At 40.1% G+C, this 26,387-nt stretch overlaps 1 protein-coding gene across 1 annotated transcript in view; it reads right to left on the bottom strand.

Annotated features, from left to right (window-relative positions):
* Window positions 1–26,387, bottom strand: part of Prex2 (phosphatidylinositol-3,4,5-trisphosphate dependent Rac exchange factor 2) — a 299,642-nt gene that overhangs the window by 43,719 nt on the left and 229,536 nt on the right. Inside the window, exon 35 of the mRNA XM_006974690.4 lies at window positions 18,421–18,535. Within this exon, the coding sequence (XP_006974752.2) occupies window positions 18,421–18,535 (115 nt within the window). The remainder of the gene's footprint in view (window positions 1–18,420; window positions 18,536–26,387) is intronic.

Genomic DNA, 26,387 nt, shown 5'->3' with positions numbered 1-26,387 from the left:
ACTCTCCAGGCAAGACCTCTGCTGTATTCTGGCTTTTTCTCCGGATCAGTATTCATGAAATCACCTCTCTACTTATATATTTATAATCATGTGCAAGATTCTTCATTTGGTCTGACATATATAAACTGCTACTGTATCTTATTTGAAAATATTCTAAATTGTAGCAAGTTGCTTTTGTGCATTTTACAAGTATTTTGACTTTCAGCAATTATTCTTTATTTCAAAAAGAACTGGGAAGCCATTTGGTCAATTACGGGGATCATCTATACATATGGTTAGATGTGTTACTATTACAGTTGAGTACAGGTATGACTGGATGTCTGGAATTATTGTTAAATTGCACATGATGGACTGCCATTGCACTTAAATTATGGAAAATAATTTTCTATCTTATTAAAAGGCACTGGATACTGTACAAATAAAAGTTACTCATGTTCAACCTCTCGCCACAGATGTTTAAAGGACACAAACTGAGTGGCAAAGCCTGGGAGTGATAATTTGTTCTCGAATCTCACCAGCCTTTTTCCCATGACCTTAAACACAGTCTGGGCATCACTGAAAGCAGTACTTACAATCAGATGAAGAGAAATTCTGATTGTGAGACAATCTTGCATTTGCCTAGGTCCCCTTTGCCTGTCATAGTGAGTTCTACAGTTAGAATTGCTATGGAACTGTCAATGACTAATTTGCAGCTTCAGTTAGACTTAAACACTGTAAATTCAGCTGCTAGAACGTTAACAAGACAGACCATGTGCATGACCACAGAGAAGTGTGCCATAGCATGTGGGTAGATAGCACTTTTATGATTGGCCACATTGGTCATAGACAAGGACCTCACTGCTCCCCACTTCTTTCCTTCCCAAATCCCGCGGGGAGCTACCGCGGTCACCCTCCTATCCTCCGGTTCCCAAACACGCCTTTACTGACTCTTGCTCTCCACTCATCAGTCTGCGAGGGGGACAAATTCTCCTTGGGCATACATATTTACATAATGCTATGGACAGCATCTGCTGCTGAAATCCTCCTGGAGGTGGTTGCCAAGGCAGTGCCATGCTCCAACATTACGGAAAAGAATCTGTGCAAGAGGAAAATATGAAGCAAATGTCTACTCTAAGGAAGCTGTTCTCAATAAGGAAGTTTAATGGTATCATGTCACACAAAATGGCTCATTTTATCCAAGAAAGCATTCAATTGAGTAGTATTTCAACTTTAAGTATCATTCCTGCTCATTTAATAATTACGTTGAATAAACTATGTAAGATAGCATAACACCTTATTTTCAAGAAATAACTCTGTAAGGTTTAGAACCGTAGAAGTTTTTTGTTTTTCCAAATATTAAATTGGTGTCAATTCTTTCTGGGTACCCAAGTTAGATGGGGTCGAATCTGTCTTCAAGATGACCTCTGGAGTGCACAGATTCCATTTTATTGCTTTCAAAATCACTTAACCATCTTCAGGACCCAAAGTTTGACGTGCAGCCAAGCATTACCCCAGCATCCCGTCTGCTCAGCACACTAACTTGCTCAGATCCCATGTGTCATCTGTGCACAGGTCACTTCTTTCTTGAGCACCGCTCTCTCTGGTAGGACTTTCCTCTCCTACCTCTCCTCTGACAAAATCCTGCTAGTCCCAGGAAGCCCAGCTCAAACAATACACTTGACCTAACTCCACGATACTGAGTTTCACACACTCCTTTGCCTATGATGAACAACGCAGTCTGAGTGTGCAAACACCCTTTGACATGCTTACTAGACTTCATGCTGAGACAGGGTCTTATACTCAGGCTGTCCTGGACCTTACTATGGAGCCCAAGTAGCCTCAAAATTACGCCAATCCTCCTGCTTCCACCTTCTCAGTGTAGATTTAGGTGTAAGCCATCCCACTAACCTCTATTTTACTCTGGAATCCCATCATCTAAGGCAGTTCTTGACAATGTTGTGCATTTCATACTGAGCTGATTTTTATATCTTGAGAGCTAGAAATAATTGTGGAGTTATCATACCATAACAACTAAATATACACGTGACCTAGCAGAGGAAAATATTATATTTATGCATATTTGCAAAAGTTTTTTGGCATACAGGAAGAATTCTTAAGCTTATAATAAGCATTAAGTTACAGTTGAATCAGCACTCAAAATAACACATTAAGAAAAGCAATTACCAGTTACCAGAACTTAAAATGAGAATGAGGACATCTGACAATCTCTCCATCAGTGAATGGCAACTGGAACAAACAATAAAAATTCTCAGGGTGCCTGACACCCTGGCAGAGGTACAAGTTTACTTTTTATTTCTTTCACAAGAAAGAAATGATACAGCAAAACTCTTGTTTACTTCTAAGGAAGAGACCAAAAACCACAAGTCTGCTATTACACTGAGATTCTAGGCATCTCATTCTTGGCTTGTATAACTCCACACTAGGCCTCATCAACCAGCAAGATTGATCAGAGGATAAAGGAGCTTGCCACCTAGCTTGAGGACCTACGTTAGATCCCTGGTACCCACAAACTGTCCTCTGACTTCTATGTATACACTTTCATGCATGTGCTAAAGCACACACACATATACAGTAATTACATAAGTGTAATAAAAACTTCAAAAGTCAATTTCCCATTATCTGGTAAAATTCAGGCTGTACAATACAGTATCCGAGGGACAAAATGTCACCAGATGATGGCTGTCATTATTCTCTCTTCAGCATCATGCCTTCTGGCTTTTCTTAGAGTTGGTGACTCTTTACTGCCCCAGAAGCCCAAGAATCTATCAACTTAAATCCCAGTAGTGTTCCTCTTAGGCATTGTCCACATCATTGCTACATCATTCCTCTTCTTGGGAAGGCAAGTGGTCAATGTATTTTATTGGAGCAAATAAATGAATAATTTTCCAAATTTTCTGTTAAATGACACCATTTCCAAGAATCTTTCATTTAAGATTCTTTCTCAACAAGTACTGAAAAATTGTCCCTCTTGAATGGTGATTGTTGATCAAGAAAAAACAAAACAAAACAAACAAACAAACAAAAAAACACACAAAGCATAACACCTGTTTTTAGTCACAAGATGTGCATGCACATATACAATTTGCCTTATGATCTGTGCTCACACAAGTAAAAACAAACAAACAACAACAACAAAAGACAATGACCTTGCTGGCAAAGCAACCCAGGTCTGCCCCACCTTAAACTTCCAATACCTTTACTTAAAATCATCATCATCATCATCATCATCATCAGCAGCAGCAGCAGCAGCAGCAGCAGCAGCAGGAACTTGCCACTATCGCCTAAGTGTGTAACAGTCAGAAGTGAACTTCATAAAAAAAACTGCAGACCTCCTCTTCCCAGAGAAAAGCAGGGTAGCTAATACCGTTAGAATTATAGGCATCAGACATGGGGAAGATGCCTCCAAAAGAATTTAGGGAGAGAATACATAAAGAGAAATATGCAAGTAGCCAACGTCCCATGTGACCCCCTTTCACAACTCGATTCCTTAAAGGAACAGGGATCAAAGGTCAGTCTGGAAGTAGGCATTAGAATTGCTGTGTGGAAGGACAGAGAGACATATGTTCACCTCCTAGAAAGCTAGCTGCTCAGGAAGTGTACATAAGGGGAGCAAAAATAAATCCAGGAGAAAATAAAAATCAGTAATGGCTCAAAAGGAACCACCTCACATGATAACAAGCCCTTTCCGTTAATAATTGCAAGACTGGCCAAGTTTATGCTGACTGAAAACAAACTGACCACACCCCTTGCAGATGCTGTCCACTCAGCCCCCATTTCTTCCAATCAAAACTTCTCCCAAGAAAACCAACTTGCCAGTCCTGGTCCCAGGCCTTCACCCATGCTCCTGTAAACTGGGGACAGCACTCCTGGCCTCTCTCTGTTAAAACCATTCTTCCCACTGACACCGAAGGCTTTGCATTTGCCAACTCAAGTGGACAGTTTCCAGAAATTACTTCCTGGTTCTCCTGTAAATGACACCCCTCCATCTTCAAAGCCTTACTTTTATCACATTAAACTGGTGCCTTGTTGGCTGCTTATTTTCCTTGCTACCTCCTCCTTGGCATTCTCTTCATCCCTAACACCAAAACACCTGTGTTAGGGGGCGTTCTGTGCCTAGTGTCACTATTCTAGGTCACCTTCAATTCCTCACATTACCTAGACATTTCTAAACATCATACTATGGATTCCATTATCTGTTCATAATATGTAATTCATAAGGCAGGAAGAGTGTCAGTGCTTAGAATTACAAAGTAAAAAGACAGTCTTAACCTGCAGAAAACTAACTGCACTCAGGGAAGAAAAATGAATAGGTAATCACAATCCTACTTAGGAAGCAGAAGTAAACGGATCAGAAATTCAGTGTCATCCTTGGCTACACAGCGAGTTCAAAACCAGCCTGAAATACATGAAACACTGTCTCCAAAACAAATAAATAAAAACAAAAATAAGAATTTGAAAAATAATGCAACTATTTACACTGCTTTACTTTGTCTCAGCATCCCAAACTTCCAAAGCCTTTACTTCTCTTAGTGAATTGGAATGTCTTAGTGCAGAGGGTCACTCCAAGCTGAGGTGTGAGTTGTCTACATTAGGGCCACATCACAGTAAGGGACATAGTAAGACTAGGTTCTTTTGGTTGTGCAAGTTTCTGAATCTGCTGACTTAGATGTTTATTCACAATACCTAAATTAAGAATCTAACCTACATGTTTGTCAACAGAGGAAATGAGTAGAGAATCGTGCCATGCACACAATAGAAATTATTTAACCACAGGGAAGAACGAAGTTACATTACTTGCAGAAAAATGGATGCAGCTGGAAATAATTAATCTTATTAAAGCAAATTACATCAGTCTCAGGCAAAAAGCATGTTTTTCCCTCATTTGTGGGTCCTAGATTTTCCATAGAAACATATTACATGAAACTAGAAGTAAACCGTCCAGGGGAGCAGGCAAGGAGGACTAACAGGACTGGGGAGAAGAGACAGGGATGGGTATATTCAGCATAAATTATGTACTTGCTTGACAATATCTGTGTGTAATCCAGTACCACGCACAGTGAAAGAAACAGAGCGGATTAGTTTGAGAACTATAAGGCAAAAGTGTGTAATATTTAACTAGAAACAAATTTTCTTTCATTTAAAAATTGCCTTCTTTACAATTTGTGTGTGTGTGTGTGTGTGTGTGTGTGTGTGTGTGTGTGTTATAAGCACACACATGAATATGTGCGTATGTGCCCATTACATGCATGCAGAGACTAGATGAGAATATCTGGTGTTGTCTATTGTTCTCTGTCTTGTTTTTTGAGACAGCCTCCCTCACTGAACCTAAGTTTGTCTTTCTAGTTAGTACAAGGGGTCAGAAAGCTCCTAGAGCTCACTTTCTCTGCCTTTCCAGAGAGTTTCCATGCCTGGCTTTCAGGGGGGTGCTGGAGTCTTGCTTCTGCTTCACAGCAGGTAATCTTACCCACTGAGCCATCTCCCCAGCCATAGGCAGAATTTTAATGTTGCCGCACCCACATTCTTAACTAAATTAAAAAATGAAATGGTTATTCTCTCTGTAACTTGGCAGTAACTCTACTAGATATTTGCTAGGTAAATGCGTCTTTTGAAACCTCTTCTTCTCTCCCTGTGAATGCATTTCTGAAATTGTTTTTCAGAGCCAGCCTGTAAACCATGCTGTCATTCCAACTTGATGAGATGTGTTATCAGTAGGAAGCAAGTCCATTCACACATGAAGAACTTCCGCTGTTATTATATATGAGATTCTCACCAAAGCATGTATAAAGAAGTTGAGGGTGGGGATTTATTATTTCATTCTTAAACTTTATTTTGGTTGACTAAAGTGATTTTAATGACAATTATTTAACTGCTACAGAATCTGGTAGCATTGGAGAAGCTACAGAATCTGGTAGTATTCCTACCTTGTGGCTCTACACAACATAAAATATGCTTACAAGTCTCCAGCAATGTTGCTCATGGTCAATTTGGATAACTGGCCTTCCTGTCTTTGGGCTAAATTCAGGACCAGGAAAGCAAGGTCTGCCCATCCTTCCAGATCATGTTTCAGGATCACCTCTACCCCTATGTAGCTTGCTGGGGTACTAACAGGTGCAGTATCTGTGTTTATATCTCAGGATTATGGGTGTGGACAGGCAAGGCTCCTTCTAGCCTACTTTGCATGTTCTTTCATACAGGTTCATTCTTTCTTAGTGGGCAGTGAGGACAGTTACCCCAGAGCCAAGCAACTCAGAGACTCTCTAGGCATTATTTTTTTTTCTCCAATTACCTTGCTCTGTATGAAACCTATCTTCAGACAAAAATCTCTAGGATCAGCTCTTCTGCATGCTAGGCAAGTTCTGAAGACTGATCATATTTCTTCTCAGCTAATAGGATAGCCTATAAATCATAATTAGCTCCAACAGACAGAATGGGAAACAGAATTGTAGGCATTAAAAACTTGCCCCAAGTAATGTGGCTACTCAGGGGTTTTAGTTAGGGGACTGAGCTCCAGGTGTAGCAGACTCCAATGAAGACATGCCCTAGCTGATGTGCAGCATCATTCCTTTCCATATATGTATATCAGAGATTCTTATTTACTCTATGCCCCTCTCACTGGGACCCGACTGACATTCAATCAATTAAGCAGCCTTCCATTTTGTTTTTCTCACATGGCTCATAAGAAATACAGTAAATGTCCTATTATATCTACTGAAAACACTTCTGTAAGAACAGTAAAGACTTTGCTCATCTCTTTCCCACCGAATGCTCAGAATGCATATAGTTGATTTTTTTAAATTGTTATTTCTGTGTTTGAGTGTTTTGCCCACCAGTGTGTCTGTGTACCATGTGCATGCAGTGTCCTCAGGGGAAGAAAGAGGGTGTCAGATCCTTTGGGACTAGAGTTACAAGGTGGTGTGGGCCACTATGTGGGTCCTGGGAATTGAACCTGCATCCTCTGCAAGAGCAGCCCATGCTCTTAACTGCTAAGCCATCTCTCCAGTTCCTGGATGTGTCAACTTTTATGTCTGTGCAACTGATGTCAAAAGTAGATGAAGTTTAAAGTCTATACAAATGCAAGCACACCCAAGAGGTTCAGAAATGTTACACAAATTTATAAAATAAGCTACATGTGGTGATATTTTATTTGTGCTTTAATAAATAAAGCTTGCCTGGAGATCAGAGGAAAAAGGCCAGCCATTATAAGTAATCAAAGAAGTCAGGCAGGGGTAGCACTCACCCTTAATCCTATCACTTAGCAGGCAGGATCTCTGTGTGTTTAAGACCACACTTGGGAACAAAGCCAAGCGTGGTGACACATGCCTTTAATCCCAGTACCAACCATAGAGGTCTGGAGGTCTGTACAGACAGAAAGAAAGAGACAGAGCTATATGTAGGAAGAGGAAGTGATGTAGCTGGGCTGAGAGAGCCAATGAGAGAACAGAAGAGAAAAGGCATTATAAATGTGAGTAAACAGGAAGTCGCTCTCCTTGGAAGCTGCGGAGTTGGTGAGGTGAGGTTAGGTTAGCTTGTGGTTTGTCCTATTCCTCTGATCTTTCTCTCAGGCTTTAACCCAAATTTCTGGCTCTGTGTTTTTTATTTATTAAGACCATTTATAAATTCGTCTACAGCTATGGGTGGGCACCACTGTAGGCTTTCAGTTTTGCATGATTAAAGGTTTTAGTATTTGAGTAGACTAAAATGAAAATATTCTATTTATGTTCAAATTTGTCTATATATTTTTTATTTAGTGATAATACAAAGTTATTATCTTTTTACAATTATAACAGAGTACTAAATATAATATATAATATACATTTTGATCCTTTACTTTGGATTTTGAATAGAGATGGTGATATATTTTAATGGCATTAAATTAATGCAGATGACCCTTCTCCACCAGTAATATTTCACAAGGTACAGTCACTATGAAGACAACATATAAGACTGAGCTTGAGCTTGACTCAGAGATGGACTCCACAGATACTTTTTATTTCCAACTAACAATGTATTCAAACCATGTCAGTCTTTCTGGACATTTTACTGCATTCCTTCTCCATTTCTCAATGTTAGGGGCCTTATTATCTTTAACTATTAACTTACCCTTACCCTAACTATTTTAATAGTGTCCTAAGTATCCTCCCTCCCTCCCTCCCTCCCTCCCTCCCTCCCTCCCTCCCTCCCTCCCTCCCTCCCTCCCTCCCTCTCCCTCTCCCTCTCCCTCTCCCTCTCCTACCTCCCTCTCCCTACCTCAGTCTCTCTTTGGCTTTGCCCTTATTCCCGGTTGGTCTTCAATGCTGGCACCCATTTAGATTGAACTACCCTCCCCTACCACACTTCTTAGCACTCAGGAGGAGGGCTTAAGCCCAAGTTCCTCAGGCTGCATCAGAAGCTTATCATGGCCTCCTCCTGCATACTCCCCTGACTCGACCCTGCCTCTGCTCATGCCTCACAGGTCCACAGTGCCTTTGCTCATCCACTGAAATGGGACCTCTCTCCTACAACTCACCCACCAGTATCATCTGTCAGCACTGCTTCCAGTCCCTGAACTCCCTAGTTGTTCATAGTATATGCATCTCTTCTGAGTTTCATGTTATCAATGCCACGGTGTGCACTGGAAAACCCTCATATAACCTGCTTACTGCCCCTATCCGGGGATCTCCTAGGAGACTCAGAATCATCACAGCATCCCAGGTGCTGTACCTACATTTGCACTTGCATAAAAGCGCACAGTAACTATTGCTGAATGAGATGGAACAATTCCTCAAGCAGGATAGGAGCAGCTGGGGAGTCCCATTCAACCTCGACATCAACTCCACACTATTCTCCCAAGAGTCATGAAGTCATTGTGATGCCAGTCAAGAACCTGCCACTGTTTGCGACTTGCTTCCTGGTATGGCTGACCCACCTTTGGGCATTTCTATACATATATATCCTTGTTAATCATCTATTAGTAGACATTTTGTTGTTAATGTGTAAACCAAAAAGGCAAAAACAAATGGGTGAAAAGAAAAAAAAGAGAGACGATTAAATAATACAAGAATACAAATTAACAGAAGTCATCATAGAGACATCAGGGAAGGCAAAGTGCAAAAGACTAAATGAGAAGAGATGGGAAGATATCATGCTGTAAGGACTGAGATCCAAGGTACACCAAGAGACAGATGTAGGAACTGGCTAGCAATGGGAATTGGAGTTGTTTGGACTGAATGTACTAAAATCTAACAAAGTCAACATGACTGACAGATTTCACAAACTTGCATCTACTAAACACAGAACCTGCCTTCTGTTGAAGTTGAGCTATCTAACCAGGCAGCTAATTTTACAAACCTCATGCTGTGCTGCCCATCACAACCAAGGGTTTCAATAAAGCCATAAGCTTTTCTTCTAAGTTAAGAGGCAGGCCTCTGGTATCAAAGTCTCCGGGATCAAGCTAAAAGTAATTTATAGTTACCTATTCACCTTCCATGGTACATCCACAAAACAAAATCTAAAATGCCAGCAAAAAGGGACCAAGCAAAAGCAATAGGAAAAACATTCATAAAAAAAAGCTGGACTAAAATGCCTTGACTATGCCATTTTAAGATTGTCCTTGTGATCAGATACAAAAGTCAGCAGAGTGAAAAATCAATTTTGCTTCCATAAGCACTGGACATTTTCCCTCAGACAGTATATTTCCTTAACTAATTCTTTGGGGGTGGGCTTATTTTCTCTTTGAAATATTCAACTTGCATTTATTTATTCCAAAAGAAGTTATGAACACAAAGTATTTTGATCTTCCTTTTATTTTGGCAAAAACAAAGCATTTTTTCTTAGCTTTTCCTCAGTTTCCAGATGGAAAACAATAGTGTCTTAGCATCTAGGCAGAGATGATTTCTCTCCCAAAGATGCTCAGAAAATAAAGATGATTTCATCTGCTTATACTTGTCAGACCATGTAACTATTCTTCCTGATAAATATTACCACATACAGAGATTTATCACAAAAATGTGAAAACTCATAGGCTAGGAATTCTAATCCCATGTACTCCCCTTACTAAAATATTACATTAAGAATTCCTTTAAGGTAAAAGTAAAATAAATATTAGTTACAGGTATAAGTTTTCAAGGGCAAATGAAGGTGTCTGAATCTAAAAAGTACAGCCCAAATGAGTTAAACAAGATTAACACATTAATATATATGTAACTATATTGCCTTCTCAGTGAAACAATGGTGTCAGCTTTCATAGAATTACAGTACTTTTCAAATAAAAAAGAGATATGTTGCTCTCAAAATGTCACTACAACTTCAACTTTATCTGTTCTCATCTCATGTGAAATTTATGAACCTTGACTATACTGATAAATTTTCTGGAGAGATCTCCAACAGAGCCAGCATCTGTCCCCTTCAAATGGTCTGAAAATTTTTGGATATAAAACAAAGTAGACTGGATAGTGGAATATATTCAATATAATAATAATGTGACAAGAGCATGGCCATACATTACAACTAACATGATTTCTAATTCAATACAGCTATTTGGGGCATATATACTAAGACCTGTTTTTCTTCATCCTATTGCAGAAGTCAGATAAATAGTTCCCTAACCCCAACAAAACTAATGCAATTCAAAAAGTTGCTCAGTTTTGAAAGAAGTTGATTAATTGCAGCTTTAGATGTAACAGAAGGCATCCTGCAGGAAGATGAATCTGAGATGGATCCTAAATAATTACAAAATAATTACACTTCCAACAAAAGGAGATGGAGCTGAAGTGTGTCCTGGGTCAAGGGTGGACTGGCAGAAGTTGGAGCGGAGCTGAAGGGTAAAGTGGGTAAAAGGAACATATAGTTTCTGTTTATATATCAGTTTCACATTCTTCTCACATGAGCTGGAGCCTCAGTCATACCTTAGAAATTATCCCTTTACCTTTTAGACTTTTGCAAATGTTTTTCCCTCTCCTGGAAATGGCCATCCCTGCCAAATTTACCTCGCAGACTCTCTCCCCTAAACACCTGCCACTCCATTCTGCTTTCCGATCTCAGCTTAAAGGGTCTTCCTTAAGCAATCAATTCCTGGAGCCATCATTCACCTTCCTCCCCACAGTTGAGATGTATTCTCTTCTTGCATATACGCCTACATATTGTTTGTTTCAGATATATTCACTAATTGTTACAGAGAATTTTGGTCAGCATTTATCTTAACCCAAAGGCAAAACATTCCTGGAAGGCATCCTCTTAGCTGCTGCAATGCACCAGCATGTCTTTTGTGCTGTCCGTGGTACGTGGCAGGCACGTGGCATTTGCTGAATAACAAGTTAAGCCCCCAGAATGTGTATACTTTTCCTCAGTGGGAAAATTTATCACTTTAGTAAAACCTATACTTCCTAAATTGTGGATCCTTCATACGTCTCCCATGTAAGAAAAAAACCTAGGAAAAGCGTAGGCATCCTAACTGACTCAAATTCCTCACAGCCTTGGTTTGTCACCCACCCTACCATGGGAGCTTGACTCCTCATGTAAAACCTGAAAATTCTGTATTCGTGGTCTGCAAATGAAAAGGAACTGAATGTATACAGTTGGTTTACAGCTAGGGATGCCACATTGTGGACACTTTAAACAAACAAACAACAACAACAACAAACCCAACTGTGCTCAAAGGCAGAATAAAAACTACAGAAATACCACCAAGGAGATGAATATATAGGTTTCTGTATGGTTTTAAAACATACATCATTTAACTCTGAAAGCCTCGACTCTGTACAGAGAAATAATTTAAAGACAGAAACAATTTACAAGCTAATTAATGTTCTCTGTTGCTCACTCACCCGATTGCTCATTGTAACTGGTACTTTCAATTGACTATGGCTTACACACACACTCATCAATAGGAAGCAATATTTTCCACTTCAAACTCAACTGCACTGTATGCCGTACAACAAAGGAATGGGCAGCAGTGTCTCGTGTGAGGCCACCAAAGTAGGGAAAAGAAGGACATGAGCTATGAAGCCAGGGACTCAGAAGCATACCACAGCTGAAAGTGCACTATCCCTCCATTTTCTCCCGTTGTGTGATAGCTGCACCTAAAAATGTGAAATGACACTTCATCCACGTCATGCATCATAACTGCCCCATGTCAGGAGTGCACATTCACTGACATATTTCTCTCTGTGGATGTGGAGAGGTGGCATGCTTCATGGAAATGCTATTCTGGGGATAATCAAAATGCATCCTTCTGGCTGTCATTTTCCAGTGGCTCTGAGATGGGTATGTAGAGTATTCCTTTGTGACATAAAATCACTATGTTTCTTCTCTTTATCATCAAAAGTACATTTTGATTTTCAAAAGGCCTTTAAAAGTTTTTTTTCTATTTATGTGTAGTGCATGTGCCTATTTGTCCATATATGATGCATTATGTGAGTTCAGATACCCATAGAGCCACAAGAGGGTGTTGAATTCCCTGGAACTGGAGTTATAGTCAGTGTAATGGGTGCAGGAAAACAAACCCAGGTCCTTGTAAGAGCAGTACATGCTCTTAATCTCTGAGCTATCTTTCCAGTCCCTCGCCCCCCCAAAAAAAAACACCTTTTTAAAGGGCATGTGCCATTCTTTACTCATAAAGGAACACCTTAAGAGAACCATTGCTTTGAATAATTTTCTCATATTCTGTAAAGATGATGGATTTACATTTAGATATCCCAGATCATTAGCCCTAAAATATTCAGTATGAAGCTGTCACTTCATATAAATAATAAATGACATCAGCTAATGCAGACTTGTTTCTTTTTTATTTTGTTTGATTTTACTATTCATTTTACACTAAAGTAATATTAAAAAATAATTTCCTAAGTACCTGAAACTTCAAGGACTCCTTGGCTATAGGGAACATTGTTCACATTTACAATTTACATCCTTACTCGACACATTGCGGTGCTTTTTGCAATAGAGGATGAATTAAAATGAAAGGATTTAGTAATGATAAATTGCCTTTAAGTAGGGCATGGCAAAATGAGGCTGATACAGAGGATGGATCATGGCCAGGGGGAATAAAAAGAAAAGAGACTGAGAGACTGAGAAGGCCTAGAGCAGATAAGGGAGTTAAAGTCAGGGTTAGCAATACTCCCTAACTTATGAATTTGTCAGAATTTCACAGTTAAACATTTCAGTTGTAGTTCTTATTTTACAAACAGAACTAAATCAATCAATAATGATTTCTGGCTGGGTCCAGGAAGGAGTTTATATTTTAGAAACATCTTGGAACTATTTATGCTAGCTCAGCCTTGTTCATAAAGAGCCAAGCAGGCATCTTCAGAAAAGGACCAGGCCATGGTGCCAGACTTTATCAGTCTAATTTGGGGAGACCAGTGAGTTTACTGGGTTGCTTACAGATCACACTTGGAGGGTTAGTTATGGGAATACAGTAGCATCACTGCAAAGTTCTACCCCATCATGGACAGTGACCTCATTTGGCAGGTTTAATGCCTGTAATTTTCTGCTATACAATTGTACCCATTTACTCTTGGCTGCTCTAAAGCAGGAGAACCCACTGTTTCTACTTGCACAGTACCCTTCTCACTCTCACTTAGTAGTCCACTAGTGTGTCATACTGAAGCCCCTCAGAAAGGAGCAGACAGCTAGGCTCTAGCTGCAAGCCCCTCCTGGGTCCTTTAGTAGAGCTGGGCAAGCAGGGGGCACTGTCTCTTCTTCTATGTATAATATTGGTCTATAGTGAACATATTTGCCCAGATGAGAGAATTAAATGGATCCACACAGAGGAAAGGGGAACCAAACAGAAAGGAAGAAAACTCATACCCAAGACCAAAGTCTGCATCACATGGTCAATACATTGTTTTGCTGATGCTAGCTTGAGTTTACTTTCTGAAGCTTGTCATCTAAGGAATGCTTTCTAATCACACAGGTGAAGGTCAAAAAGATGTTTTCTGAAATCCAAAAAGTAAATAAAATAATGTCCAGAATTAAATGAGTTCTACTGGAAGAGTGAAAGGGGCACTAGGCTTATGAGGAATGAAAAAAAGAAAAAGAAAAAAAAATTCCTTTGTAAGAGGATCAGTCAGTGCTCTTGAAATGATTAATATTACCTCCTGGCTCTAAAAAACAAAAGCAGATTCCAGAAGCAACTAAAAAGTATCTGTGCAAAGCCACAGGAAAAAAATTAAGGAGGAAATTGACTACATATTTAAGAAACAAGCAAGCAGAGAAGGCACTTCTGGAAGTAGGAAGATAATTGCCTTCCTGTGCACAGGAAATCAAATGTGTAACAAGTGGGGCAAATATATATATGTGTTGTGTGTGTGTGTGTGTGTGTGTGTGTGTGTGTGTGTGTGTGTGTGTATATACAAAACCAAAGAGTACCCACTTCTAAAAACCTTTCTTAAAGAGAGATACATTAAAATATTTTCTTATGAGAGCAGAATAGTGTACAACACTTCTGCTATCTTCTTCATAATCATCAATAAATATCCTGTCAGCTATATATATATATATACATATATATGCATATATGTCTATATATGTATGTATGTATGTATGTATGTATGTGTGTATGTATGTATACACACACATATAAACTTCTGTTTAAAGTATACTCCCAGGGCTGAGAAAGTTGTATCTTACTCCCCATTGCTTTCTGCTACTTCAACATAAATATCATTGTTAGTGTTTGAATGTGGCATGTGGCATCTCCCCCACAGAGCATGTGTTTGGATAATTTGGTCCCAGTTGGTGGCACTGTTTGGAAGACAGAGGTTTGTAATGTGGATACTAGCTGACAGCAGTAGGTCACTAAGGTTGGGCCTATACTCTCTGTCACCTGACCACCAAGAAATAAGGAGCTACCACCTCACACTCCTACTACACATCTGTGATGCACTATGTCCCCTGTAACCATGACTCAAGATCAACTTTTCTCTCAAGTTATTTGAGTTCGGGATTTGTCACAGCAATACAAAAGAAACCAATACCAGTAATGCAATTCAACACACATCTGTGGAGATCTTTTTAATGGAAATTTTTTTTGTTTTTTATGCAAAAAATTTTGATGAATACAAGAGGGGACACTAAAGTCGGCTAACCCTTCAACTCACAGAATTTATATTACTATAAAGAGGGCGAGAGATCTATAATGAAAACTTATCATCTAGAATAAAAACTGACATTTATAATTAGCATAAAAGGAAAATAAAAAGTTGGGAGAGGGATTGCTCAGTCATTCTGGTCTGGACAGTAGTTTTGAAATTTGAGTGTGAGAAAGAATGAATCAAGTGAACCCAGACAGTGGGATACTCAAAAGTCTTTCAGAAGTTTGCAGATGACACTGACATTGCTGGCCTGATGACTGTCCTTTAAGAACTTCTGATTTAGGAATTGGTCTTCAGTTCTGGCTGTATATTAAACTCCTAGGCATCTTTTGAAATGTCTAGTGCCCAGGATTCATTCCAAGTTTACAATAAATTAATACAAAGAAGACTGTAGCAATATGAGAAGATGAATCATAAGCATAGCTTTCTCAGGAGCTGGGAGACAGAGAGGTAGATGCTGATGAAGAATGAGGAGTCAAGAGAGGGCAAGTATGAGGCATAATTAGGTAGGAGAACATGACGGATGTATCTGTAGAAAAAGGAAGTAGAGGGTTGGGTCATGAAAGAGCTTCATTGCCAACTAAGGAGCTTGATATTTCTCTTGGAGGCCATAAGAAATCATTACAGACCTTCGAATAGGAGGATAGCATGGTCTGGAAGCACAATCCTGAGTGGATGAAAACAAGACTGGTGTTTAGAAACAGGGTTAAGCAGAATACTTCAGCAGTCATCCATTTTCTTAAAATGAGTCTATGGATGCATGCTCAAGGCTGTGTGTTCTATAGAAATGCTTCAATTTTGTTTCTAGTTCAAAGACAACCTAGGAATATATTTCACCAGTTGGGAAGGCAAAATTCTCCTTTAACAGTCATCAATGGAAAGATTTTTCTCAAGACTGAACTTAAGCTTCCTAAGCCAATGCTTCTTAGTCAGGGAATTAGGAACAAATTGATTATGGATTTAAGGTTAACATTTTTCTTTGCTATGAAAGGAGTAAGTACATTTTATAGCTCTGAGAAACAGTGATGTAGACAAGGAAGTAAAATTGAAACAGTCTAAGCCAATACAAATCTGAATCATTAGGACCTCAGAATGCATTTGCTAACGAAGAGGATATAAGTAACTGAAAAGGGGGGGTGGGTGGATTAAATCTTCCTAAAAATGATACATGATGGATGAAGCAGAGAGCATGGGAGAAGGGCCAGGCTGTGAAACCAGTCAGGTAAGTTTTATTAGAAAATCACCGGGACCAACACACATCCCTTCTGTTCATTTTAGGAATTAATTTAATCTTCAGAGTGGCCACATATGTGTGTGGCAGGGAGTCACGATATAATTTTTGAGTTACAAAGACTCAAGCTAGAACAGCTTTTCTCCTTTAAAAAATAAACTTTAAGCAAAATAAACCAGACTCTTAAAGATAGGGACCATACTGTCTTACTGGATAACACTATACATTTTTATCTCTCTGGTGTCTCCATGTTCTCCCTTCCAGCACACATACTCGTCTGTATGCACGCATGCTCGTGCACACACACACACACACACACACACACGCACGCACGCACGCACGCACGCACACACGCGCACATGCATGCAAAATCATGATATTATAAAGAGGGTCATCGTGAGAGCAGAGGAAGAGATTTCAAGAGGCAGGGGCATTAAGAAAACCATAGTAATGGAATACAAGAGACATGGAAGTAGAGGAGGGAAGAATTTAGTTGGAAGGAAGGGGATCAATCAGAGGAGGGCAGAGAGAAGGGGAGGGTACTGAAGGAGGATCCCGAGGGAGAGGGATAAGTAGGAATAAAGGATAGCATCATATGTATATATGAAGAAAATGCTATAATGAAATATACCACTTGGTATGCTAACTCTAAACATTTTTTTTTAAGTTTAATGTGTCAAGTAATTTTAAAAGTGATCTGCCAACCGGTTCACTCACAAGAGAGAAATATCGTCTAATAATCATGGAAAGTAAAAGCTTCTCAGTTACCATCCATCCCTTCCACTGGCTATGGTTCATTTTTCTTGCTACTGTAGTATCAAGGAAATCCATGATTCCCCTTTTGGGGTCTTAGTCTTGCTAATAAGAGAATTTTTTAAATGACCAGAGAAGGGATCTTGAGGATCATTTTATTAGAGTCTAGAAGAAAAAAACAACAGGACAGGCAGGGTGTAAATCTCAGAAGCTGCATGGAGGAGGGAGATGGAGAGGAAGAAAAAGCCACTCCATGTTGAGTTTGGGTCCACGAACACCTCCTTCATGCTTAGCAAAGCAGCTGCATGGTGGATGCGGAGGGGACGGGGCACCTTCAGACATAGGTTAAAAAAAAAAAGCCCTGAGCATGCTTAGCTTTTTGAGTAAGATCCAAAAGGAGGGAAAACCAGCCAACAAAAGCAGGCAGGCTTAGCAGTGTGGCATGGGACACAAGAGGCTTCTATGCAGTACAAGTACATCATCCCAATGAGAAGATAACTATTCCTCCCATCTCCCTAACATATCTTCAGTTCTAGTGTTCTAGTAAGGTGACTGACAGGCCCAGCTGCAGGTTCAGTAGTACTCAATGCTCTAATCTTAGGGAAGATCAGAAGGCCAAGTCCCAAGCAGGGCTTGGGCAGAACTCAAATTCCATTCTTTGGGTCAGGAGGGAGGAGCTTTACCTTAAAGAGTCTCAACCAAACCCTCATATCTCTCTTCTTCCATGTATTATTTTAAATCCTAAGGAAAGGAAGCTGACTTTTCCCTTTGTAATGTTACCATGGAAATAGGTTAGGTTCAGAGCCAACCATGAGGGAAGAGTCCATCCTCAAAGGCTTCCAACTCTGCTAAGATCTATAATACTGCACAGTAACAATGTAGGAAGAAATATAATATTAAAATTCAAGTGTTACTTATTTGGATATAGATATAGTTTCCAATAACAAGCACATTGTCATATCTTCACATGGAGCCTGTTTTTTTTCTCCCCACATGAGGGGCCAGCTGTTTAATGGCAAGTGAAGGAATGTATTTTCCCAGCAATTCAATGACCCTTTCTGTAGATGCCACCATAACATGCAACAATGACATTTCCCCTGGAAATAATCTGCTGAACTTTAATTGCATCCCTTTATTTTCTCCAGAAATTAAAACTTCAGCATAAAACATTCCAAGATTCTTTTTCTTATTCATTTTCATGGGGCATAGCCATTAAGGTATTTGAGACATTAAACATTATAAATACCAAAAGGAAATATCAATAATCTAAGCCAATGAAAATGTTACAAATTCTGCTCATGTGGCCAGAACGTACAGTCTAATGTGAAAAGCAAAATCAAGTCAACACAAGTGGAGATCACATACCTGAGCTTCTGATTGTACTGTCTGACCTTTTCCAGGGAGGCCGTGTTTATCTGGGCTTGGAACTCTTCCACGGAAACATTGTCTCTATAGTAATACCCTTCCATGCTTTCCAAGGCTGCAGAAACAAGGTAACAGTTTACATGCAATCTTTTCACTTCATCTCTGTGCCTCCTCTAATCCTACTCATTTTCAATAGATTCACCAGAGTGTCTCATATGAATACATATGCAACAAATGACGCTAAAAATGAATGAAAATGTGCCATGTGCTCTCAAAATATATATCAAACAGTTGGTGAAATTTGTTTTTTTGCTGTTGTTGTGAAGTAGGCAAAGGAAATTTCTGATTTAAACTAGCCTCTATTTTTGAAACATTTTTGAATGCATTGTAGAAGACTAGAATATACTATCCCAAAATACAAGGATTATTTTCAGCTGATTATTTTGAGAAACTGCAGACACAAGAAGTATTCTGAAAACAAAGTAAAACTTAGTCTTTTGTAAGAGGAATTTGTACCCAAAACCAAAGCCTGCATTGTGTGTGTGTGTGTGTGTGTGTGTGTGTGTGTGTGTGTGTGTGTGTGTGTGTGTGTACCTGTACTAGGGATCAGGTGAGAGGGTTGGAGTGTAGGTTGGGGTAGAAGTCTATATTTACATGCACATTCCCTGTTCTGCACCATGAAGAGAAAGGTGCAAAATCCTAAGAGCTTCTGATCCCTGCACAAGCCACTGAGATTAATCTATACAACAACAGTCATCCTTATTTCCTAGTCACCCCTTATAATCAGACCCTGTTTGTTTCCATGGATATGCATACAACAGTCTCTCTTTTCTCCATGGGGTGCATTCTAAGTCAGACCTTGCAGTAGACGCTAACACTAGGAATTGTGCTTAAGCCTATTCGGATTTACACACACACACACACACACACACACACACACACACACACACACTTCTGTAATGCCCTTTCCATTTTCACTAAGCACTCATGAACTGTGGGGCTTTAACTTCTGCAGTGTGATAGCAGAAGCACAAGACTTCTTCAACCTCACAATGTCATGGGTAGAAGAACTAGTTTTACTCTATCTTACTTAGTCAAGAGTGCTAACCTTTTCCCAAGAAGGTAGCATTTTATGCCTCTCTTTAGCACGTCCCAATTGTCAGCATCACTATTTTTGCACGTTGGGGTCATCACTCATTAAAATCAGGGCGAGTTGAGACTGAACACTGTCAGGAGCCATTGTCATGAACTACTGTGGGCCATGACGCAATTACAGTTTAGAGCAATTGGTCATTCAGATGTCAACCCACCAGAGGAATGTTCTTTGATGGGGTAACCTGTTGAGCAAGGCTTTCAGGCCATTGATTCTGAATACTGTTTTTTCCATCTATAACTTCCTGTGTAATAACAGCTATGATAACTCTCCATTACCACACATTTTCATAAAATGTATATATGCAATCTCTTGATTACACTCAATCTTATGGATACATATATCTGTGGGTGGTCAGAAAGATTACTTTTCATTTAGCTGTATAATTTGACATATAGAAAATATACTAGGATATGCTTTATAGCCAGATCTATTGTTCCATGAGACTGTAGACACTTAAAGCCTGACTTGTTCCTCTTACTCAGACTAACAAAAATAACAATCCCACCTCAGTCTAACTCAAACTGCACACATTTACCTCACATTTACCTTAAAGCAAGTTCATCTAGACTAAAGGCCTTTGTAAATAGACCATAAGTTTAAAACTTTACAGTTATGCACAAAATCAGAGTCACAGGTGTCTACCATGATTACTAACACAAAGCACCCTAAGAAAAGCATGCTGATTCTTCCCTTGCCAAGTCCACTGACAATAGACCTATGTCTCAAAGTCTTTCTCATTTGGGCACTATGGCCCTCCCTCTTTGTCCTGAAACCTTGAAAATGTGTTGCCATGGCAAATGGCTCCTATCCTTATCGCTTACCCTAGGAATGTGCTTTTGACCAATGAGAGGTAACTCTTGTAACTTTTGCTATTGCTTCAAGCCTCCTGTGAAAGAAGAAAGAATTAAGCAAGATGAGAAGAAGCAGGAAGATGAGAACAGAGAATTAGAGCTAAGAATTATAGACAATTAGGCCAAAAAAATTAGGAGAATAACAAGAGAATAAAGAGACATGGACTGAAAAAACACTGTGTGAGTAGATTCATTCCTTCATCCTCAGATACTTAATTTTTCCCTTGCTTATGGTAGCATCTCTTTTGAACTTTAAAAAGAAAGCTTTTAAGGCAGGCCTGTGGTGATATTTTATCTGTGTCTCCCAATAAAATTTGCCTGGAGATCAGAGGAAAAAGCCAGCCACTATATAGAAGTCAGGCAATGGCTGCACACACCTTTAATCCTGTCACTTAGCAGACAGGGATCTGTCTGGATCTTTGTGAGTTCAAGGCCACACTGGGAACGGAGCCAGGTGCGGTGGCACATGCCTTAAATTCCAACACTAGTTAACCATGGAGGGCTGGAGGTCTGTACAGACAGACAGGAAATGACAGAGCTGGGCATGAAGAAAAAATGGTGTAGCTGGACAGAGAGAGGAAATGAGTTAGCAGAACAGAAAGGAATATAGGTGTGGGTATACAGGAAGTAGGTCTCTTTGGAGACTGAAGGTCGGTAAGGTGAGGTTGGCTTGTGGCTTGTTCTATTCCTCTGACCTCTCAGCTTTATCCTCAATTTCTGGCTCCATGTTTTTTTTTTTTTTTTATTAATAAGACCATTTGGCAATTCATTAACACAGGCCCTAAAATGTCTTCATTAGAACACTGAGACCCTGTACAGTCAGTGACCTGATAACTGAGGTCAACTGAAAGACTAATGGGTAGGTGGCTTATACAAGCATGGACATACTGCTCACAGACTGATCATTCATGTTTGGGCTAGACAAACATCATATTATTCAGAATGGTGTGCAATTGAAACCATGCATCATTGATTTCTAGAATTTCCCATTTAATGTTTTCAGACCATGGTTGCCAGCTGGTACATAAAAACACAGAGAAAGTGAAACCACAGAGAAGGGAGAGAGACTAGTTAAGCTTAGGGTCAAAGCTGAAGGACTCCGGTTCCTGGCCTCACTCACTATGTCACGTTGGCTCTACTTTGCCTCATACACTAACTTCTCTAACATCACTCTCTTCTCTAGTTACATCAGATTCTAGAAAGGACAGAACTGATGAACAGCCATCTTTATGACAAAGGATCAAACTGCCCTCAAGGAAGGGCAAGCCTGGAAGAACAGGAGCCCCCAGGATGAAATCACTCCCCGAGTGTTAGTTACTTTTCTGTGGTTGTAACCTAAGATCCTGACAAAAAGCAACTTAAAGAAGAAAAGAGTGATTTTAGCTTACGGTTCCAAAGGGGACATGGGCCCCGATGGCAGGGAAGGCATGATGCAGACCTGGCAGTCAGGAAGCGTGGTGATCGCACTTCAACCACACACACGGGGCAAAGAGTGAGAACAGGAAGTGTTGCTGGGGTGTAAAACCTCGATGAAAGCCCACTCCCAGGGACATACCCCGTCCAGCAAATCCAATTCCTAAAGCAATGGTTCTCAATCTTCCTAATGCTGTGGTCTTTTAACATAGTTCCTCATGTTGTGGTGACCCCCAACCATAAAATTATTTTTATTGCTACTTCATAACTGTCATTTTTATACTGTTATGAATTGTAATGTAAATATTTTTGGAGATAGAAGTTTGCCAAAGGTGCTGCAACCCACTGGTTAAAAATCACTGTCTTAAAGGGTTCAATACTTCCCAAACAATGCCATTAACTAGGAACCATGGGTTCAAACACATGAGTCTTTGGGGGACATTTTGTATTCAAACCACAACATTTCCCAAATAAAGGCACTTAACCCATGCTTTGTTAGCACCATAGAAAGCAAAATAGTCATCCTGAGTGATAATGATGATGATTTCTCCAGAAATCTGCTGTCACCTACGTGTACGTTAACCATCTCATTTGTTTCTTAGCTACAAATTTTCTAACTTCCTCTCAGCCCATTAAGACAGACACTGGGTCACTGTCCTGCTTTACAGGTACTTCCTTACATGACTACACTGAGACATGCTCCTGTCTCTGCCTTCGCCACTGCTTATCTTTGTTTGGTGCAGTAGGACAGAACATGGAGAGAGTCCCCGGTCCTCTCAGGGTAGCACTTCTACCTGAAAATCAAGTAACTAAGCCATCTCTCATTTCTTTTGGCATCTTCCATGTCCATCCGAGCTATCCAGAGCTGCTTCTTTCATTTGTCTTGGCCTTAATGATCTGTCTTGCTACTGAGATCTTTTCCAACTAACAATTATTATAAAGGGTAGAGAGAAACCAGTTTCTTCCTTCATGATATTCGTTATAAAGCTAAGCTCAAACTTCATGTTATATACATTCTAATAATATATACTACACTTTAGTTATACTATATGTACACACATATGTATGGTCACAGCATGTATGTAAGCAGAACTGTGCATTAAGATGCATCAGAGTTGCTGGGCGCATGCCTTTAATCCCAGCACTCGGGAGGCAGAGGCAGGCGGATCTCTGTGAGTTCGAGGCCAGCCTGGGCTACCAAGTGAGTTCCAGGAAAGGCGCAAAGCTACACAGAGAAACCCTGTCTCGAAAAACAAAAACAAAAACAAAAACAAAAAAAAAGATGCATCAGAGCAAACAAGGAGCCAAGCAAAGTGGTATTAAGGCAGGACAGAAAGATGGGGGAAATTAAGAGGACATAGGAAAGGAAAGAAGCCCCTTACTCTGGGGTCTGGTTGAAGTCTCTTGAAGCTGAGTGTAAAGAACTCATGCAAAATTAGCAAAATTTATTGTGAATGTTGCTGACAAAGTTGGTATTCCTTTCATATAGACATATTTCAATTGAAAAATGTGAAAATAGCAATAATGAAGGCCTAACTCCCCGTGACCAAATATGGGCTTTCTCCTTTCCCAATTGTAAACCTGCAGTTATCTGGGAATCTCACATATGGAAGACAATAAACATCATTTACAATAAAAACTGTATCTTAAATTCCATGGCCAGTCTTTCTACCAGTGTGTGATGGAGAGTTGTAATAGTCAACTTCACACAACCTAGAATCTCCTGGAAGACGGTTTCAATGGAAACTGCCCAACTCACGGTGGGCTGTGGAGATGTCTGCAGGAACTGTTTTGTTTATTACCTAATGTAGGAGATGCAGCCTGAAAATAAGCAGTGCCGTTCCCTGGGTTTATATCAGAGGCTGTGTAACAGTAAGTGAGCTGTGCAGTAGGAATTGCCTCATTCATCTCTCTCTGCTTTCAACATTGGCTTTGGCTGGCTGCTCCCAGTGCCCACTCTGACTCCCCTCAATGAGGGGCTGAAGCCGGAATCTTCAAGGTTTTGTCTTGAGTTCCCCAATGATGGGATTGTAAACAGAATAAATGTTTTCTTTTTTAAAGTTCCTTTTGTCAGCACATTTATCATAGTAACAGAATTGAAACTAGGCCATCATAGAATCTCATCCAAGGCACTTCAAGATCTCCAAAGGGTAGAGGAATTGCCTAGAAACATTTGGAGCAGTAATTTCAGAAACCACCAGAATCTTCTATGTGACTCTTCTGAAGGCGCTTACACATGGCTCTCTTAAAAAGGCTTCATCTGAGTTTGAGTATGTACAAATCCTTCTCTAATCCTTCTCCTTCTATTGCTGCCCGTGTTTAAATCTAGGCTAACCCTCTTAATAAACCCCGGCTGGGAATACTGGCATCACATGGGTAAAGCTCCCCACATGTTACTCCTTAGTCAGCTGCAAGTAGCAGCACAGAGATGCATCTCTGGCCCAGGTCTTCTTCCCACTACCATCTTTTCTAGTGACCATGAAGGGACAACAGTGGGAAGTACTGGGAGTTTCCCTGATTGCTGTTGAACACCTCTGCACCCCTAGTCTGTATGTCACCTTGGGTTTTCTGTTTCTTGGAGAAAGTCGAAAGCCCCACCGATGTCTAATGACTATAGCTGAAGGTCTGAAGGTAGGTGTTCCCCTAGCGTTATCAACATCCATTCCTGAGCCACATGGAACAACCATGGCTATTTGCGAAGGTATCACTGGAAGGTCTATTTACCAACATCCAGAGCCATTCTCTTTTCTTCAAGCGATCGGCCAGGGACGCTATCGAGGAGAAGTGACTTTGGGGTAACACCAGGAAAAGTAAGCCTTGAAAAGCAGAAAGTTACAAATCCTAAAAATATTGAGAATGGCTGTTTCTATGCATGCCATTCTCCAGACCTCTCCTGAAACTAGCCTACTGCCACACCATACTTTCTGTAACTCCAGCAGCCTCAGGCACAAGAACTCTGAAGACCTCCTCCTTTATTGCTAGCTTGCTTTACAACCTCAACTTTTCTCCTTGTGACAGCATAATTCCCCACTTTCAGTGCTGAATTCTCCCAAAACACACACACACACACACACACACACACACACACACACACACACACACACACCACCATCATCATCATCAAAAGTGCTTTCCAAACTTTCTAAGGCAGTGGTTGGTTCTTAACCTATGGGTTGCAACCCCCACATGGGTGGCATATCAGCTATCCTGCATATCAGACAGTTACATTAAGATTCATAACAGTTGCAAAATTACAGTTATGAAGTAGCATGAAATACAGTATGAGGGAACTGTATTAAAGGGTTGGAGCACTAGGAAAGTTGAGAACCACTGCTCTAAGGCAAAGACAAATTTAAACTATACAGGTCTGCATGTACTAATCATGCCTCTAAAATGTTCTAAAGAAGCATAATAAGACAATTATATAGAGATGGTTTCCAGGGAAATTAGCCACCCAAGCTATGGGGCTGTCCAAAGCCCATTAATGGCTATACTGGAAAGGCTGGTGATGTGGTCTCAGTGTGAGCATTTCAGGTTATTTTCTTTTTCTTCCCATCCTTTTCCTTTCAGACACACTAGAGAACATGAAGAATATAGTTTAGTTTCATTATATGTTTTTTTTTTAAGGGAAGGAATTTGGTCTAAAAGGGCATTGTAGGAAAATTCCCCATCTCCAAGGGCATCAGCCTGTGCTGTTTCTGAAATGGGAAGAATTACTGCAGGCTGCTGAACAAACTTCACTCTTGGACCTTTTTGTTCTTACTGCATGCATTCACTTGAGGCTCATCATTAATTAGGTGAGGTTTTTTGCCTTTGAGATGCAAAATTTCTATTTTGCTTTTATTATGAGCTATTGGAGAAGTACAGATTTTAGGTTAAGGATTGTTTTGTGTTATGGAGAAGAAAATTAGAATAACAGTCTAGTCCTGGTACATGATAAATCTAAACAAAAGTTATAAATCATTTCATTTTTATATTTATTGTTATATATGGCTATACATTTGTATGCATTGCTCTCATTGAGTGAAAATGAGAACATGACCATCCCAGGCATGATTGAGAAGGTATTTATTGTAGATATGAGGGAGAGAACAGCCAGAGGCATCTACAACAGTCTAGACTGAACATGGCCAGCAGAACAGACCAGGCCATGGGGTTAGTGGGGAGACAAAGAAAAGAGAGACAGAAGAGGAGACAATAAATGGATGAAGAGAGGAGCTAGGAGCCCAGGGTCAAGAGCACATAGCCAAAATGGCTGAGTTACATGGGAAAGAAAATCTGGGGGGAAAGAAGTGAAGCTCGGGGCTGGAGAAGTTTAGGGTAGGGTAGGGTAGGGAATGAGATGTGAAGAGAGGAGCCATTACTGTTACTAGCAATTTCCAATGTTTCCAATGCTAAGAGAGACTGGAAGCCAGAGTTCACTTGGATATGTTAACAGGTACCTCAGTCAGCCATTTGTCCTGGGTTTCTTTGGGACTTAATACTCACACGTCCTTATACATTTATACATTGTTTTCTTGGCAGCAAATTGGTCTATAAGTGCATGT

The sequence above is a fragment of the Peromyscus maniculatus genome, chromosome 2, assembly GCF_049852395.1.
Source record: "Peromyscus maniculatus bairdii isolate BWxNUB_F1_BW_parent chromosome 2, HU_Pman_BW_mat_3.1, whole genome shotgun sequence".
NCBI lineage: Eukaryota > Metazoa > Chordata > Mammalia > Rodentia > Cricetidae > Peromyscus > Peromyscus maniculatus.
Note: the sequence above shows the minus strand (reverse complement) of the source record. Positions and strands in the feature narration are given on the sequence as shown.